Source organism: Mobula hypostoma, chromosome 3 (assembly GCF_963921235.1).
Source record: "Mobula hypostoma chromosome 3, sMobHyp1.1, whole genome shotgun sequence".
NCBI classification, from domain to species: Eukaryota; Metazoa; Chordata; class Chondrichthyes; order Myliobatiformes; family Myliobatidae; genus Mobula; species Mobula hypostoma.
This window is the reverse complement of record NC_086099.1, coordinates 102,877,111-102,894,059: the sequence shown is the minus strand read 5'-3', so window position 1 is coordinate 102,894,059 and position 16,949 is coordinate 102,877,111. Positions and strand designations below refer to the sequence as shown.

General features: G+C 41.0%; 1 protein-coding gene across 5 annotated transcripts in view; it reads left to right on the top strand.

Annotated features, from left to right (window-relative positions):
* The window catches only part of fras1 (Fraser extracellular matrix complex subunit 1), a 594,524-nt gene that overhangs the window by 502,970 nt on the left and 74,605 nt on the right, over window positions 1-16,949 (top strand). For all 5 annotated transcript variants that reach the window (XM_063043539.1, XM_063043540.1, XM_063043536.1 and 2 more), the window contains 4 exons: window positions 4,625-4,775; window positions 6,920-7,079; window positions 10,742-10,910; window positions 14,763-15,009. In XM_063043539.1, the coding sequence (XP_062899609.1) occupies window positions 4,625-4,775; window positions 6,920-7,079; window positions 10,742-10,910; window positions 14,763-15,009 (727 nt within the window). The remainder of the gene's footprint in view (window positions 1-4,624; window positions 4,776-6,919; window positions 7,080-10,741; window positions 10,911-14,762; window positions 15,010-16,949) is intronic.

The window sequence follows — 16,949 nt, the reverse complement described above, 5'->3', positions numbered from 1 at the left end:
CTCGGGAGGCTGTATCGGAGAGGCTGGTCGAAAACTCAAAGTTTTCAGATGGATGGTCTCAGTGTCGGCTGTGGTCGGCTGCTTCCAAGGCATCGGCAAGTTGACGGTGCCTGGAGGGTTATGGCAGGGAGTTTCTCCCTTTTGCCACCTGCTATCGGGGACTCGGGAGTCGATCGACTCGGGGACTTTTGAGACTTTATTTACCATGCCCATGGTTTGTTCTTCATCAAATTATGGTATTGCTTTGCACTGCTGTAACTATATGTTATAATTATGTGGTTCTGTCAGTGTTAGTCTTTGGTTTGTCCTGTTTTCTGTGATATCACTCCAGAGAAACATTGTATCATTTCTTAATGCATGTATGCATTTCTAAATGACAATAAAAGAGGACTAAGTCTTCTCATAATCTAATCTAATATCCAAATAAATACCATTATTTTGTTTCTGTCAGATTCTAACTTGTGATTGTATGCTGGCTATAATTTTCCATTTTCTCTGAGTTACCGCAGGTCACGTGAGCTGAAAATAAGCTTTAACATTATTGAGATATTCCAGGTTTGTCTTAAAAAATTAGTATAACTAAAGCAATAATAACTTGCATTTAAATAATATCCATAGCAGAAAAATATACCAAGGTGTTTCACTTAAACATTATTAAATGAAACTTAATGCCAAGTACGTTATAAATATAAGAGAAGATAAACAAATAGCCAAATATTTGGGCTTTCAGAAGGGGAATGTGGAAAAGTAGAGATCTGGAGGGAATTTCAGATCTTTGAATTTCAGCAGATGGAGACTGTTCACAGAAGTCAGAGCAAATAAAATCAGGGATTCTTAGGAGACCAGAATTGAAGGAGTGCTGATATTTTGGAGAGTTTGATGGATAAGGATGTAACAGAAGAGCTAAGGCCATGAAGGGATTTGAAACCTAGGATAAGAATTTCAACATAGAAACATTGCTTAACTTGGAGCCAAGGTGCAAAGTTATCATAAACAGTATGTTTTAGTGTTAACAATTCTTCAGTTTGTTAATTCATCTGTCATGTCAAATAAACCCAGGGCTCTGATCTACTGCAGACATGTACTTAACTTGTGAGTTCATTGAAAATGCACAGAAAGTGTACATTTTGATTTACAGGGCACTACATTTTGTGTTATTATCAAATAAGTTTTGATAACTGCATTTGAGCCAATGTGTAATTTCATGTGAATAAATACAAAGCTGTAAATGGGACTAACATAGTAAACTCCACCAGGAAAACAAAGGCATTGTACTGGGCTGTTTTCTGAATAGATTTGCAATAGCATTAGTAACAAGCAACCTGAGTGGGATAGCTGCAGGAACTGCATCAATTTATGTTTGAAATCAAGATTAACATAGATTCGAGTTTTGATAGAGATTTTTAATGGCAGAATAACCCTTTTAAAATGTGCACAAATACTCAAAACAATACAATTAAATTTTGATTGCATTATCTTTCGCAATAAAACTTGTTTCAAGATTACTTCGCTTGAACTTCCTAAGTATGGAGTGAAAATCGGAAAGAAATTGCAGACGTCAGAGGTCTGGTAAAATAGATAGCAAATGCTGGAAACACAAAACAAGGCAGCAGGAAGAGAAATGAAAATAACATTTTAGGTCTTAACACTATTTCTCTTTTCACAGATGCTGCCTACCCAACTGAGTGTTGATCCAGTATTTTCTGTTTTTAAACTAAATATGGAATGTTGTGCATTCAGAGTAGTCATTTGAGGGAATAAATACCTGTGTAGTTGCAATGTATATATCTGATGGCCATCACCATGCATAATGGACAGAATTCCTACCTTAGGGGAGGCCTTGTCAAATTGAAAGCCTTCTGACCACCAAAAAAAGATCTGAAAAATAAGTGTCCTCTTTAAATTCTTTCACCAGGTAATTTTTTAATGTATAAATTTATTTTGGAACAGTCTTGCTTCAATATTTGAATAATCCAGAATGCTCAGGTCTTTGGTGCCAACCCAGTAGCTTTTTATGGGCTTTTGGATGTTATTTTTGTTTATACACCAACACATTTTTTAAATTCACTTTTTCTAAATGTTTCACAGCTGATAAGTTTAAAGGGAATGCAGGTCAAGAAAGCCAGGTGATTTTTTTAAGGGGGTTCAGGAACTGGGGCTCCTGGGAACTTTATGTGGGCCGAGGTACTGGGGTCCCATTCTGTGAGAATCAGTGCAGGAACGCGAGACCTGGTGCATTCAAGGAGAGCATGAGAACTAGGTCCCTGGTGATTTTTAAAGACAGCCTATGAACTAGGCCCTGATCTGTCAGAGGGCTCTCAGGAACTGAGGCCATGTTTTGTTAAAGGGAGCCGTCAGGAACTACCACCTGGTGAGCTGGGTGTCGAAATATGGAGATTTCTGAATAGCCAGATAATTTTGCTGGTGTTATATAATTCTAATTTGGTTAAGTATTTTGTATTAGACATGCATACAATCATCGTAAGACTATACATACATTTCTGAGATACTTGGCAGGAAGAATAGAAACTACATGCCTTTGCTCTCCATCAGGAATTTTCCCAGAGCTGCTCCATTACATCCACCATATTCAACATCATTTTGTTTTTCAATATGACATCCTGCAAACCTTTTTTCAGAGTTGGGGCTGGTAAGGGCATCAAGGAAATTGCAGCTATAATTGCAAGCTGTTTGCAAGAGATCACCTGCTGCTCTCAGATCACTAGTGCCTGGACATACTGATCTCTCTGGTGTGCCTCTGACCATGGTCTTGCACTGAGAGACCACCTTCCAGAACTGGCTGTTGTCAGGGACACAGAGGGCCTCTCCAGCTTAGAACTGCTAACGGCACAAAATCTTAGAAGGACTCTGAACCTATAGCAATATTTAAAAAGACCGTACTGAATTCAGTTTTTAAACGTAAATGTTTACAGAGTCAAAGCACACAGACACAGCACTCTAGTAATTTTATTTATTACACTATACTGCAGCCACAAAAAAAAAGTTCATGGCATATGTGATTGACGATAAACCTGATTCTGGGTCTTCGTTGCAGACGGAGTGGGAAAGGGGCAGGGAGAGGGGAATAATTGGCAAGGGAGAGGGAGGGCGTGGGAAGCACCAGAGAGACATTCTGTAATGATCAATAAACCAATTGTTTGGAATCAGATGACCTTGCCTGGTATCTCAGGGCTGGGTGTGTCTTCACCTGTACCACCCCTGCTCCAGCACTTCTCCGCCATCTGTCCCACAACTGTCCCGCTGTGCTCCACCCTCACCATTCCCACCATCCTTTGCTCCCGCCAGATTTACAAATTCACTTTCTGCTCCACGTTGACAAATACAGTACTGTGCAAAAGTCTTGGAGATCCTAGCTGTATATATGTGCCTAAAACTTTTGCACAGTTCTGCATAGTTACTTAAATTAACATAATTAACTCAAATGAGACAGCTTGTCTTCTCCTGGTTCCTGATTGGTCCCATTCAGTTTAATGGGCTGGTTGATCTGGAGTGGGTTCAGCCAGCAGGCTTCCCTGCCTGGGTGCTTGAAAATCTCTTATTGTAGAAGACTATTTGGCCCATTGGCTCCATTCTGGGTCCCATTTGCATTCCCATCAGACCCTCTCCTCCACTCACTTCCCTCTCTCGTATGACCCGATTCACCAACCATGAACAGTCAATTGGTTCACCAGCCGACATTACTTTAGGTTTGCTGGAGGAGACTGGAATACTTGTGGGAAATCCACCTGATCATGGGGCGAATGAGCAAATTCCACCTGGGATTGAACCCAATTTATGGATGCTGTGAAGCAGAAGTACAACTGTAGCACCCTATATTTGCTATTGTCAATAGTTGTTTTTAATATTCAAGGGATATGGGGCTTTGCTGACTGACCCAGCATTTAACTGTGTCCTTAATTGTCCATTGAGAAGGCGGTGGTAAACCGCCCTTTTGTACTGAGGTGTGGGGACAGCCGCAGCGATGTTAGGGAGGGAGTACCCATCAACATTGAAGGAATGACAATATGTTTCCAATTCAGGATGGTGTGTGGCTGGGAGGACAATTTCTAGATGGTGATGTTTCCATTTTTCGCTACCCTAGTCTTTCTGGTTGGTAGAGAATAGGTTTGGAAGGTGCTCAGACCAGTCTTGGTGAGTTGCTGCAGCACATCTTATAGATTGTAACAAAGCCTTGTTGCTGTGTATCTGTGGTGGCGTGAGTGACTGTCTTTGGGGAATTTCTCGACTCAGGATTCCTAGCCTCTGACCTGCTTTGGTAACCACAGGAAGAGTCTCCCATCACAGCACATTTAAGTTACGGGTACCTGTCCACTTGGGAGCAGCTCGTTTGTGAACATGCCTACATATAGAATTCAGCAAAAGATTGATGCACAAACAGAAAATACAGCAGATGGTGCCACACTTCTGGAGAGAAACCAGATATTTGGGTCAATAATCTCTCGTAAGCATTTTTTTCTGGAAGATTAAAGCTCATTTCTATTTTTTTGATTTTAATCTGTACCTACATTAAAAACTGTATTTGTAGCAGTATTTGCATGATTCTATTAAAAATGTTCTTTCACATATCACAATTCTGTGTAAAATGTCAATATTTCCCAATCAGGCTATGAATCTGATCACCAAGAGGGAACTGTTGACTATTGATCCTGACACTGAAGATAATCAACTGGTTTATGAGATTACCTCCGAACCAAGCCATGGACAGCTGGAGAACAAGCTACGTCCTGGAGTTCCTCTCATGACATTCACACAGGGTGAGCTCTTGTAGACTACTTCTGATGCTTGCATGCAGCCGTAGCTGTTTGAGATGAAACACCCTGATGCAACAGACAATATTAATTGTGTACAGTAGTCTTTCCATCAGAGTGTACAGGAGAGAATTTTCCTATTTCTTGTGGGTAATGAACACAGAGGATATTACCAATGACTGGGTAGAGTTCGTTGTTGTGCCTTAAATGTCGTTTTTCTTCTTGTTCAGCCAGATGTAGTTAGTGTATTGTCAGCCAGAGCTGCCTTACTCCAGAGCCCAGGAAGAAATCTTCCACCATCACCTCCATCCCACCTCTCTCAGCCTGATACCAGACTAAGAAAACTTACCTGTTCCCTGTTTTCTTTTTGCAAGTGTTGCTAAGATCTAGCTTGTCAAAAGTCTTTTGAAAATCCTTACATCTTACATCTACAAAGTTACCTAGTCTATTTGTTTCTAGGAAATTCAATATAATCAATTAATCGCAACTACCCCTTTTGAAATCCATTGTACCACTAACAACAGCTTTGCAAAATAAAGATTCAATTCTCACTTTAAAAAAAAGTTAAGCTCTCTGCTCTAAGATTTACATCAGAGAATTCAACATTCCAACTCTTTATGTAAATAATATTTAACCAGCACCATATTTGTCATTTTTATGATTATCTAGCATTTGTATCTAGTCTAACTCACCTACTGTTTGCTTCATTGGTGTTTCAGCTTGGTGCTCAACACTTGATGCCAGTAAAGCTCCTTCCAATCTATGATGTGGAAGAAGCCCGACAAGAGGGTCTTGGTTGACAGAGTCCAACACCCCTCTGTATTCCCCTTCTGTTGACCAACATACTAACCTGCTCTTAAGCCGACTTCTCTCTTCAAAGTTCAGTGTGGATGGAATACAGTCATTAATTGTAAATGACATGCAAGGAGCAAAACCGAAGGGCCTGGCATCTTATTGGAAAAACCAGTTATTGGGTTGGAGTGGACAATCAAAAGAATATGATATTTCTCACACTTTTTTGATGTGTTTAACACAACAGATACTGCAGCACAGGGCAGAGATACTGCAAACACCTCTGCCCTGAACATTTATAAATTCTCTTTTGCAACTTACATTTGAGGTGGGTGACTCAGGAACATACCTGTGGAGTTTCTGGTATCTGAGTAAGTTTCTGGTACTGTTGTGTACCAAAGCATCACACAAAGAATGCTGGAGGAACTCAGCAGATCAGATAGCATCTATGGAAATAAATAATCAACGTTTCAGGCCAAGACACTTCAGGAATGAGAAGGAAGGGGGAAGATGCCAGACTAAAAAGGTGGGGGGGAGGGGAAGGAGGCTAGCTGGAAGATAAGTGAAGCTTGGTGGGTGTGAAAGGTCAAGGGTTGGAGAAGGAGGAATCTGATAGGAGAGGAGAGTGGGCCATAGGATAAAGGGAAGGAGAAAGGGACCCAGTGAGAAATGACAGGTGGGTAAGAAGAGGAGGTGTACCAAGTGGTGTTCTACAGGGGAGCACAGGAAAGTGCTGCTGAAAACCCTTCAACAAGATAATGCTTGAAAAATTATTCTACAAGTGCAACAACATAGAAACTTAGAAAACCTACAGCACAATACAAGCCCTTTGGCCCATGATGCTGTGCCAAACATGTACTTATCTGTACTTAACATTCTTCATTAATTTTCTGTTTGTAGAGAACAAGAGTTTAAGTTCTGATTATTTTACATATAACATTCTTTTCCTCTTCTTCCTTCTATATGATGTCATTCTTACCCTCAACATGTCAACCTATAGCTGGGGAAGTGATGACTCCCTTCTGTTAGACTGTTTTAAACTCTGTTTGGCTCTGTTTACCACACCCTGCTATCGTGGACTACCCTGTACAATACTACTATCACTTCTTATGTGGATGGTGTGAATGTTCACCCATTACTATATTATAATATTGTAATTCTTACACTAGCATCTTATCAGTGTGGCCTTGGCAATCTTGTAAATGTTGACTTGTAAATCTTGTATATTTTATTTTTAAGGTAACTTCTTAAAAAAATTTTCTTCTCTTCTAATATTTGTATATCTGTGCACTTGTAATGCTACTGTGACACTGTTTTCTTCTGGGATTAATAAAGTATCTATCTATCTATCCATCCAGAGGATATTAACTTGGGTTTGATCAGCTATGTTCTAAGTGAAGATAAGATTCAGAAGACAATGGATGCATTCAAGTTTTTGGTGAAAGATAGCAAGCCCAACATTGTCAGCGATAATGTGTTCCACATCCAGTGGTCACTCATCAGCTTTGAGCACACCAGGTAGGAATCTTTAAGGTGTTGCTGTCTTAATTCTGTTGCCTTTGAATATTATCACAGAAACTCTGGCATTGTTACGTGAATGACAAAATGCTTTGGAACAACTGAAGGCTCTTATCTAAATATACAACAAATGCGTTTTCTGGCCAATGCACAAATAGTAATATCAAGAAATTTGCTGAGATAATTTTGTTTTGCTCTGCTTCAGGTTGATATGTTGATTAAATGATCTTGCCCTCTTTCCCCAAGTAAGGCTGTTTAGTTATGCAAAGCTAGCTGATGTTACTTTGGACAGTGAATTGGACACTGCAGCGCCTGAAGAGACCAAGAAGGTTGAAGTGAGGCTTAAGAGGCCACAGGCAGCCCATAACCTTCCATTCACTGGCACAGACCTTGCTCCTACTACCTCAAAATAATTATCAATGTTCTTTGAGCAGATTATGGACTTGAGTGCCAAGAATGAAATTTCTAATGCCAATCCATTTCCTGCATCTCAATTGACATTGACCTACAGCGAGTAGAGAATTGGAATCTTGGTAGTAATGGCAGGAAAACTGAATATAATCATGCAGGATGCTACTCATAATTCAGGCAAGATCTTTGTACCCAATGAGGTAGCAGGGGAGGTGCTAGAGATGGGAAGGTGGGCAAGAGGCACCAGGAATGGGTGTGGTTTGTGTACAAAACCAAGACCTTTGCTGGTAACAAACTTCAGGGAGTGATCACTCCGCCTATAGAGAGTTCAGGAGGGTAGGGAGTCAGAGTGACTGAGATTCAGGCAGGCAAGGCAGATCAGATGGGCAATGTCTGAAGGTAGATAAGTCACCTGGAGCAGATTGATTCTCAAAGAAGTGGCTGAAGAGATTGTGGAGGCATGATTTCAGTTCGCCAGATCTCAGTGGTTGGGAAGATGCTGGAGTTTATTATTAAGGATGAGATTTCAGGGTACTTGGAGGTACGTGATAAAATAGGACAAGGTCTGCATGGTTTTCTAAAGGGAAATCTTGCCTGACAAATGTGTTGGAATTCTTTGAGGAAATATCAAGCAGGATAGATAGACAAAGGAGAGTCAGTGGATGTTGTTTGTTTGGATTTTCTGAAGGCCTTTGACAAGGTGCCACACATAAAGCAGCTTAGCAAGCCTATGGTATTCCAGGAAACATACTTGCATGGATAGAAGATTGGTTGAGCGGCAGGAGGCCAAAATTGGGAGTAAAAGGGGTGTTTCCTGGTTGGCTGCTGGTGACCAGTCTTGTGCCACAGTGGTTGGTGTTGAGTTTTCTTCCTTTTATGTTATACAGTATATTAATGATTTGGATGAAGGAATTGATGGCTGTGTGGCCAAGTTTGCAAGCGATATGAAGATAGGTGGAGGAGCAGGTAGTGTCGAGGAAGCAAGGTGTCTGCAGTAGAACTTGTACAGATTGGGGGAATGAGCAAAGAACTGGTAGATGGAATACAGTGCAGGGACGTGCAGTTTGGCAGAAGGAAGAAGGATATGGACTATTTGTTAAACAGGGAGAAAATTTTAAAAAATCATCAGAGGTGCAAAGGGACTTGGGAGTCCTCATGGAAGATTCCCGAAATGTTAGTTTGAGTCAGTGGTAAGGAAGTTAGCATTCATTTTGAGAGGAGCAGAAGACAAAAGCAAGTATGTAATTCTGAGGTTTTATAAGGCATTGGTCAGACTGCACTTGGAGTATTATGAACAGTTTTGGGTCCTTTATCTTAAAAAAAAATGTGCTGACATTGGAGATGATCCAGAGGAGATTCAGGAAAATGATCCCAGGAATGAAAAAGGTTAACAGATGAAATTTGATGCTTTGGGCCTGTACTCAGAGGTTTAGAAGAATGGTGGTGGTGGTGGGGGCGGGGGGTTGGTGTGGAATCTCTTAAAACCTATCGGATATTGAAAGCCTTAGACTGAATGTATGTGGAGGGGATGTTTCCTCGATTGTGGGAGTCAACGGCAGAATGTAGGATATCATGTTACAGTTACAGAGAAAGTGAAGTGCAGATAGAGAATAAGAGGGCACAGCCTCAGAATAGAGGGATGTCCATTTAGAACAGAGATTATGAGGAATTTCTTTAGACAGAGTAGTGAATTTATGGAATTCATTACCACATACAGCTGTGAAGCCCAATTCATCAAGAATATTTAAAACAGAGGTTGATAGGTTCTTGATTAGTCAGGGCATCAAAGGTTTTGGGGGAAGTCGGGGGAATGTGGATTGGAAGGATAATAAACCAGCCATGATGGAATGGTGGAGCAGACTTAATGGGCCAAATGGCCTAATTCTGCTCCCAAGCCATGTGGTCTAATACAGGAATGTGACACTCACAAATCTCAATTTTGTTTTTGGCATTGGTTTATTATTGTCACATACTTAGAGTGAAAATCTTAGTTTTGCAAACCAACTGTACAAATTATTTTAAGACAGTTACTTTGAGGTAGTACAAGGGAAGAAAACAATAGCAGAATGCAGAATATCATGTTACGGTTACAGAGAAAGTGTAGTAAGTTGCAAAGACAGGAGGAGCTGGATCGTGAGGGCAAGAGTTCATCTTTAAAGTACAAGAGGTCCATTGAACTCTTTCAACAACAGGATAGAAACAGTCATTGAGCCTGTTGATGTGTGTTTACAGGTTTTTGTATCTTCTGCATGATGGAAGAGTGGTGAAGAGAGAATATCTGATGTGAGAGGAGACTTTGGTTGCTTTTACGAGGTAGCAAAAAGTGTACACAGGGATCTGGAGGAAAGGCTGTTTCTCGTAATGGATTGAGCTGTGTCCATAACTGCAGGTTCTTACGGTCTTGTGCAGATCAATTGTCACACCAGGCCATGAAGCAAATTGTAAAGAGCATGTAATTACACCCATATGGCATGCAGGTCCGAGAGAGAAAAAAATATTCATTTTGGTATCCACCGGCATATGTCATGAAATCTGTTGTCTCTGCGGCAGCAGGACAATGCAATGCAAAGCAGTTGAGGCTACCCCAGTAAATGTATTGAAGATACGGCAAGTAGGTGGAGATGAGCCCATGGTCAGATCAGCCATGATCTTATTGAATGGTGGAGCAGGCTCGACGGGCCAGATGGCCTACTCCTGCTCCTATTTCTTGTGTTCTTAATATAGAAAAAACATGAGCGTGTGAGCTAGGGTGAAACACATGCATTTTATTCATCCTTCCTAATTTTTCTCTGCTACTTTAACTAGTTGAGACAGTTTTGTTCACTTTCTGAAGGACCCTATTTTATGATATTCACTGCACTTGGGCATAAACCCAACAAAATATGTTCGTACCTCTCCACTTTGGCCAGCTTGTCATGTTGTTTCATTTGCTGGGATTTCACTTTTGCCAAAACTGAGGAAACCCTATCTGTGATCAATGTATAAACCCCTTAAATATCCACATTGATAATCTCTCCATTATAGGATTTCCTATTCTCAGTTTTGGTCTGTTCCAAGGAGTGTTGTTAGGCAGCTAGCGGTGTAGTGGCATCCACACCGGAACTCGGGGCAAGTGGTCCCAGTTTCGAATCCAGCCGGCTCCTCACCCACTTTGCATCTGTACTGGGTTGAGCATTGAGCTAGCAACTTGGCCTTGTAAAACAGACAGAACTATGAAAGGAAGTCTGATATCAGCTTATTTGTGTTTGCAGCTACAATGTGAGTGAAAAGGCAGGCTCTGCGAGCATCACAGTGAAGAGGACTGGTAACCTCAATCAGTATGCCATTGTACTCTGTCGTACTGAGCAAGGATCAGCAACCTCTACTTCGGGAGCTGGCTCAAAGCTGGGCCAGCAGGATTATGTGGAGTATGCGGGTCAGGTATGTGCAGGATTGATGTGACTGAGAGTGGAATTAGGAATTAAATAATATCTGATGGTTACATGACCAAACCTGTTGCTTTAAATGTTTCAAAAGGTGTGTTTTTTACTGAAACCTTAGCCTTTCCTTCTAATAGCGATGGATGGGAGCCAGAAGTGCACATGCCGTGGATGTGAAGGTCACAAAGACAAGACCATAAGACATAAGAGCAGAATTAGACCATTCAGCCCATCGAGTCTGCTCTGCCATTCCATCATGGCTGATCCTGGATCCCACTCAACCCCATACACCTGCCTTCTCGTCATATCTTTTAATGCCTTGACCGATCAGGAACATATCAACTTCTGCCTTAAGTATACCCACGGACTTCGACTCCACCGCAGTCTGTGGCAGAGCATTCCACAGATTCACTATTCTCTGGCTAAAGAAATTCCTCCTTACCTCTGTTCTAAAAGGTCACCCTTCAGTTTTGAGGCTGTGCACTCTGGTTTTGGTTACTACCACCAGAGGAAACATCCTCTCCACATCCACTCTATCTAGTCCCTTCAACATTTGGTAGTTATCAATGAGATGCCCACACATTCTTCTACATTCCAGTGAGGACAGGTCCAAAGCTGCCAAGCGGTCCTTATATGTTAACCCCTTCATTCCCAGAATCATCCTTGTGAACCTCCTAGAGACATAGAAAATAGGTGCAGGAGTAGGCCATTCGGCCCTTCGAGCCTGCACTGCCATTCAGTATGATCATGGCTAATCATCCAACTCAGAACCCTGTACCTTCCTTCTCTCCATACCCCCTGATCCCTTTAGCCACAAGGGCCATATCTAACTCCCTCTTAAATATAGCCAATGAACTGGCCTCAACTGTTTCCTGTGGCAGAGAATTCCACAGATTCACCACTCTCTGTGTGAAGAAGTTTTTCCTAATCTCGGTCCTAAAAGGCTTTCTCTTTATCCTTAAACTGTGACCCCTCGTTCTGGACTTGATGGTTCACTGTAGATATTGCTGGAGTGGCTGCTGATCGAACACTCCCGTAGAGTTTCTGATGCATCCTCTTTTTGGCAGCTTCAGGAAGTATCCTGCTTAGTTTGCTCATGTTAACCACATTAAAGCACAGCTAACCCACAGTTATGTGGATCCAAATAATCATTTTTATTGCTTGATAGATCCAACATGGGCTAGTTTGGGCCACGCTGCCCCTGCCCCAGCAATCCCTGACAGATCCAATTAACCCGAACTTAATTGCAGGACCATTTACAATGACCAATTAGCCTACGCCATACATGTTTGGGCTGTTGGGGGGAAACTGGAGAACCCAGAGAAAACCCACACCTACAGGAGGACATACAGAGAGACCCCTTACAGAGCATTGCCGTAATTGAAGTCTGAACTTCAGAACATCCTGAGGCGTAATAGTGTCACGTTAACCACTGTACTACTGTGGCTCCCATGCCTTGTACAATGTGACCAGTGTCTCAACTGTACCCTGCTTCGTGTTTTCTGCTACCTCTGTTATTGCTCAGGGTGTGTTGTCAGAGGTGAAAGTGGAAATGGAAACTACACTGAAGGGGTCATTGTATCATCATGAATGCAGAGATCGATCGTCGGAAGTGTTGTAGTGCTTGGGACTGGGACAAGCCCAAGTCTCTGATGTTCTGTGCTCCTGTGTGCTGCCATGCCAGGATCCTGGAGCGAACCTTTGCCCACTGCTGGTACACCTGCAGCGATGCTCAGCGTGAAGGGGGCTGGTATTGAGTCGGCTGAGATGAGCGGTGAGACTGCTCAGTGCTGAGATGCTTGGCGTGGGGCTGAGACAGCGAGTGTGAGCATTACTGGGATTAGCAGAACTTCATACTGTATGGCGACAGACCACCTGGATTCTAACATTTTCCTCGTGGATAGATGGAGGTTGCTGTTCCCCCACCCGTTTGTGTTTGGCTGCTCAGATCTTTCCACCTGGAGATGTTTCCGTGGTAACCAGTTCAACAGTCAGCAACTGTTGTAAATAAAAGTTGTAATTTGGCCTTTACCTCAAATATTTTGTATTTAAATATCTTTATATCATGAAATAGTTATCAAATCTTGATAGAAAATCCCTGAACTGTTTTCCTTTAACCCTCAAAGTAGATGGGTTCAACCTAGTGTCATTTTTCAGGAGCAAATGCCCCAGGTAACTTGGGATTTGACTGGATTAGAGGAACATGATTTGATTTTTTTCAGCAACTGTTTTACCAACTGAGAAACACAAAAATAAGAGTACCAAGCAGCAGCACCATCTTTTAATGATATCCTATTCCGGATTGCTTTGACCTGGAGAGGTGGTTAGGTGGACTACAATTTTTATGGTAGGTGATAACATTAAGTAGCAGTTGTTGGATTGTTTGTATAATTTCAGTGCAGTTGATTTCACCTAACTCTACAGTCAGCTTGCCCATATGCATTTTCAGCAAAACTTGTGCAGAAGTAAGATTTGAAGGAAGGAACAGAATGAAGTATACCTGTACTTCAACAGGGAAAAGCCTTGCTAACATAAAGAGAATAGAGTGGCCAGGATTAGTAAAGGGAGCAACAATCCATGTTTCACTCTGCAGGGAATCACAGACCAACTTGGAACCTCCCTGATAGCTGCTGATGAAGGGACCCACCCCTGCCCTTCACTCCGTATCTGCATTCTCGTTTTTCACCACCACTCTATACCAAAATCATGGCTTACTGTGAGCGGGCCGGTCTTGGGCTGAGTCTTATTGCATCTGGCTCTGCATCAGTCTGTCTGCCTCTCTGAACCATCCCCACTCGTTGCTGGGCAGGTATAGCACATGACCTACATGGATGTTGGTGTTTGGGTGATGTGCCCTGGTTTATATGCCCTCTTTCCCAGTGTTATTGAAAAGTTCAAATATGGAGACTGAAATGTGCAAGGGGAAGCATCTGCTCTTATATTTATCAAACTGTCCTAAGCCTCACCTGCTGCCTTTGATAGAAACCCATACATCCTTTGGAATTAGGAGCAGCTTCGATGAGAAATGCAATTGGTTTATTGTTGTCACATGAACTGTGGTACTGTGAAGCACTTGTCTTGCATAATGTTCCTACAGATCAATTCATTACAGTGCAATGAGATAAAATGTAAAACAATAACCGAATGCAGAATAAAGTGTAACAGCTTTTAAGAAAGTGTGGTACAGGTTGACGATAAGCTGCAAGGTCATAGCAAGGTAGATTGTGGTCCAGAGTCCATCTTATTGTACTGGAGAACATTGAATTGTCTCAGAACAGAAGGGTAGAAGCTGTACTTGAGCCGGATGGTACTTGCATTCAGGCATTTTTATCTTTTGGCTGATGGCAGAGGGGAGAGGAGAGATTTTTTGATGTTGGTGGGGTCTTTCTGCTGCTTTACCGAGGCAGTGACAAGTATAGAGAGTCCATGGAGGGAAGGCTAGTTTCACAGTGCGCTGAGATGTGTCTACAACTCTGCAGGTTCTTGTGGTCACGGGCTCCATATAAATTAAACTGCTGCTAAAATGTATATCCTCACTCAGATTTCTGGATGCAGGTATAAACACAGTCAGAGAACAAACCTTATGCACCCTGATTTCCATTCGCCTCATTTTCTTTCCAAATTCCTTAGATGGTGAGATTTATATATAATAACTCATTGGGATCAGTTTCAGTGCCATACCTAGTACAAAGGTTGAAGAGCGTCTCATGCCAGGGTTAACAATTATGGCTGATAGTATACCCTAATATCTTTACATCCTTCCTGTAACTTTTCATGAGTATTGAAAAGAAACAAAAATTTCTTTTGGGATTTAAGATATAAAGTTTTCTTCATACGTTTGGCTTTTCGTTAGGTTCAATTTGATGAGAGGGAGGATACAAAGGCTTGTACAATTGTTATAAATGATGACCAGGTGTTTGAAAATACTGAAAGCTTCATTGTGGAGTTGAGCATGCCTGCATATGCGTTGCTTGGGAAGATTACCAGAGCCAAGGTGAATATCAATGATACAGAGGATGAGCCTACTCTTCAATTTGACAAGAAACTCTATCGAGTTAATGAAAGTGCTGGATTCTTCTTTGCTCCAGTCGAAAGGAAAGGTTTGTATATATTATTTTTTCTTTCATCTATCAATGTTAACTGAAAAGAAGTTTAATTTTTGATGCATTGTTCATGAGAATTTTGGCCCTTTTCTTAATGGTGTGATGGATGCTGTCATCTTATTTATGCAATCCATTTAACAATGAATTTTCAACAAATGTTTTTGGATTTTGAAGCCAAAACCACATTTATCCTTGTAACACACATTGTTGAAGTTTGGGCCCTTAGAATTGTTGTGTTCCAATTGAATTTTCTGCTCTACGTAAACTTTAACCCTTTTTCTGTCAGTCTGTTACATTGTACCAGATTTCACTTCCTTAATAAGTTCAAACGCGTAGTATATGAGAATAAATTGTTTAAAATAAAGCAGCTTCTACAAGGATGCATTAATAAATGAACTGACGTTTTGGAGTGATAATCATTCAGGCCTGAGCAGCAAATAAAACCAACATCCTTACCTCAGAGAATGTTTGTTTTATTTATCCATGGGTAACGATTAAGGCAAAATGGAAATGTATTTACTGTTCCCACTGGTTGCATTCTGACAGTCACCAAATCAACACTAGTTATCTTGTTCTTGGCCTCATTGGTCCCGCAAGTTGATTAGTAGACTCATATTTTATCTTTAAATTCATTTCTGCACTCTGCTGAAAGGTGTTGGAGGTTTCACTGGAAAATATTGGAAGTGTTCTGTACTCAGCTTTCAAATTGCAGAGAGAATCAAGACCAAGCATGGGATTGTTTTCAATCTATTAATTAATTAATTAATTGATATACAGCGTGGAATAGGTCTTTCTGGTGCTCAGAGCCACACTGCCCTACAATCCCCTGATTTAATCCTAATCACAGGACAATTTACAATGACCAATTAACCTACTAACCTGTATGTCTTTGGACTGTTGAAGGAAACCGGGGCACCCGGATGAAATCCATGCGGTCACAGGGAGAATGTACGAACTCCTTACAGCAGTGGTGGGAATTGAACTGGGGTCAGCTGTACTGTAAAGTGTTGTGCTAACTGCTTTGCTACCATGCCATCCCCAAACTTAAAATTTTACTTAGATAAATAAATTTACAGAAATGGCTGTGTTTTCTGTTAATTTCAATGTTTTATACTGATATCAGCAAAATAAAGAGCTAAACCTTCAAATTTTGAGTCTTGAGGATTAGCACCAAAACATAAAGCAGCTTCTTAGAGCAGATTATGATATTCTCTTCTATTTAGTTAGCCCTAAGTGTCATTCATCTGAAGAACCAGTCAGGACAGTTAGGACAGTTTTAAATATGAGTGAAGTTTTACGTATTTAAGTGAGTTTGCAATCTATCTCCCTCATAATAACATTCTCTAGGTAACGTATTAGCTATTATCTACTTTCTTTATGGCGCTTCCCCCAACCATGTCCAATTTTCTTGTTATGATGTAAATTTTGACCTATGGATTTAATTGTCAATTAGATTACATTTTATTATGCTGCATATTTGTTGTATCACTTTAAAACCTTCAAGGTGATTTAGCTACTAAATAATTTCCATGGGTTATAGAAACAGCTCAATGATGAATAATTATGAAGTCATGTGAGAAAGCTGAGTAAGAGCTGAATTACGATAGTGTTCAGATGTTTTGGTATCTTATTTATATTTCTGCTGTTCAAAGTTAAATTAGAGCAAAGAAACACAGAGCATATAGCATAACTGCACAGCTTCAGAGCCTCCAGCCCACCATATTGCCAAGTTAAACTGATCCATCTGCCTCCACATGGTCCATCTCAAATCCCTGCCTGTTCCTGTGTCTTTAAACATCTGTAAATGTTGCTTTAGTATCCACTTCTACCACCTCCTCGAACTGTACATTCCAGGCACCTACTGTTATGTTTTTTAACGTGCTTTTTTTTTTAACTCAAACATCTCGTAGCACTTTTTTTTAAAACTGGAACGTTTG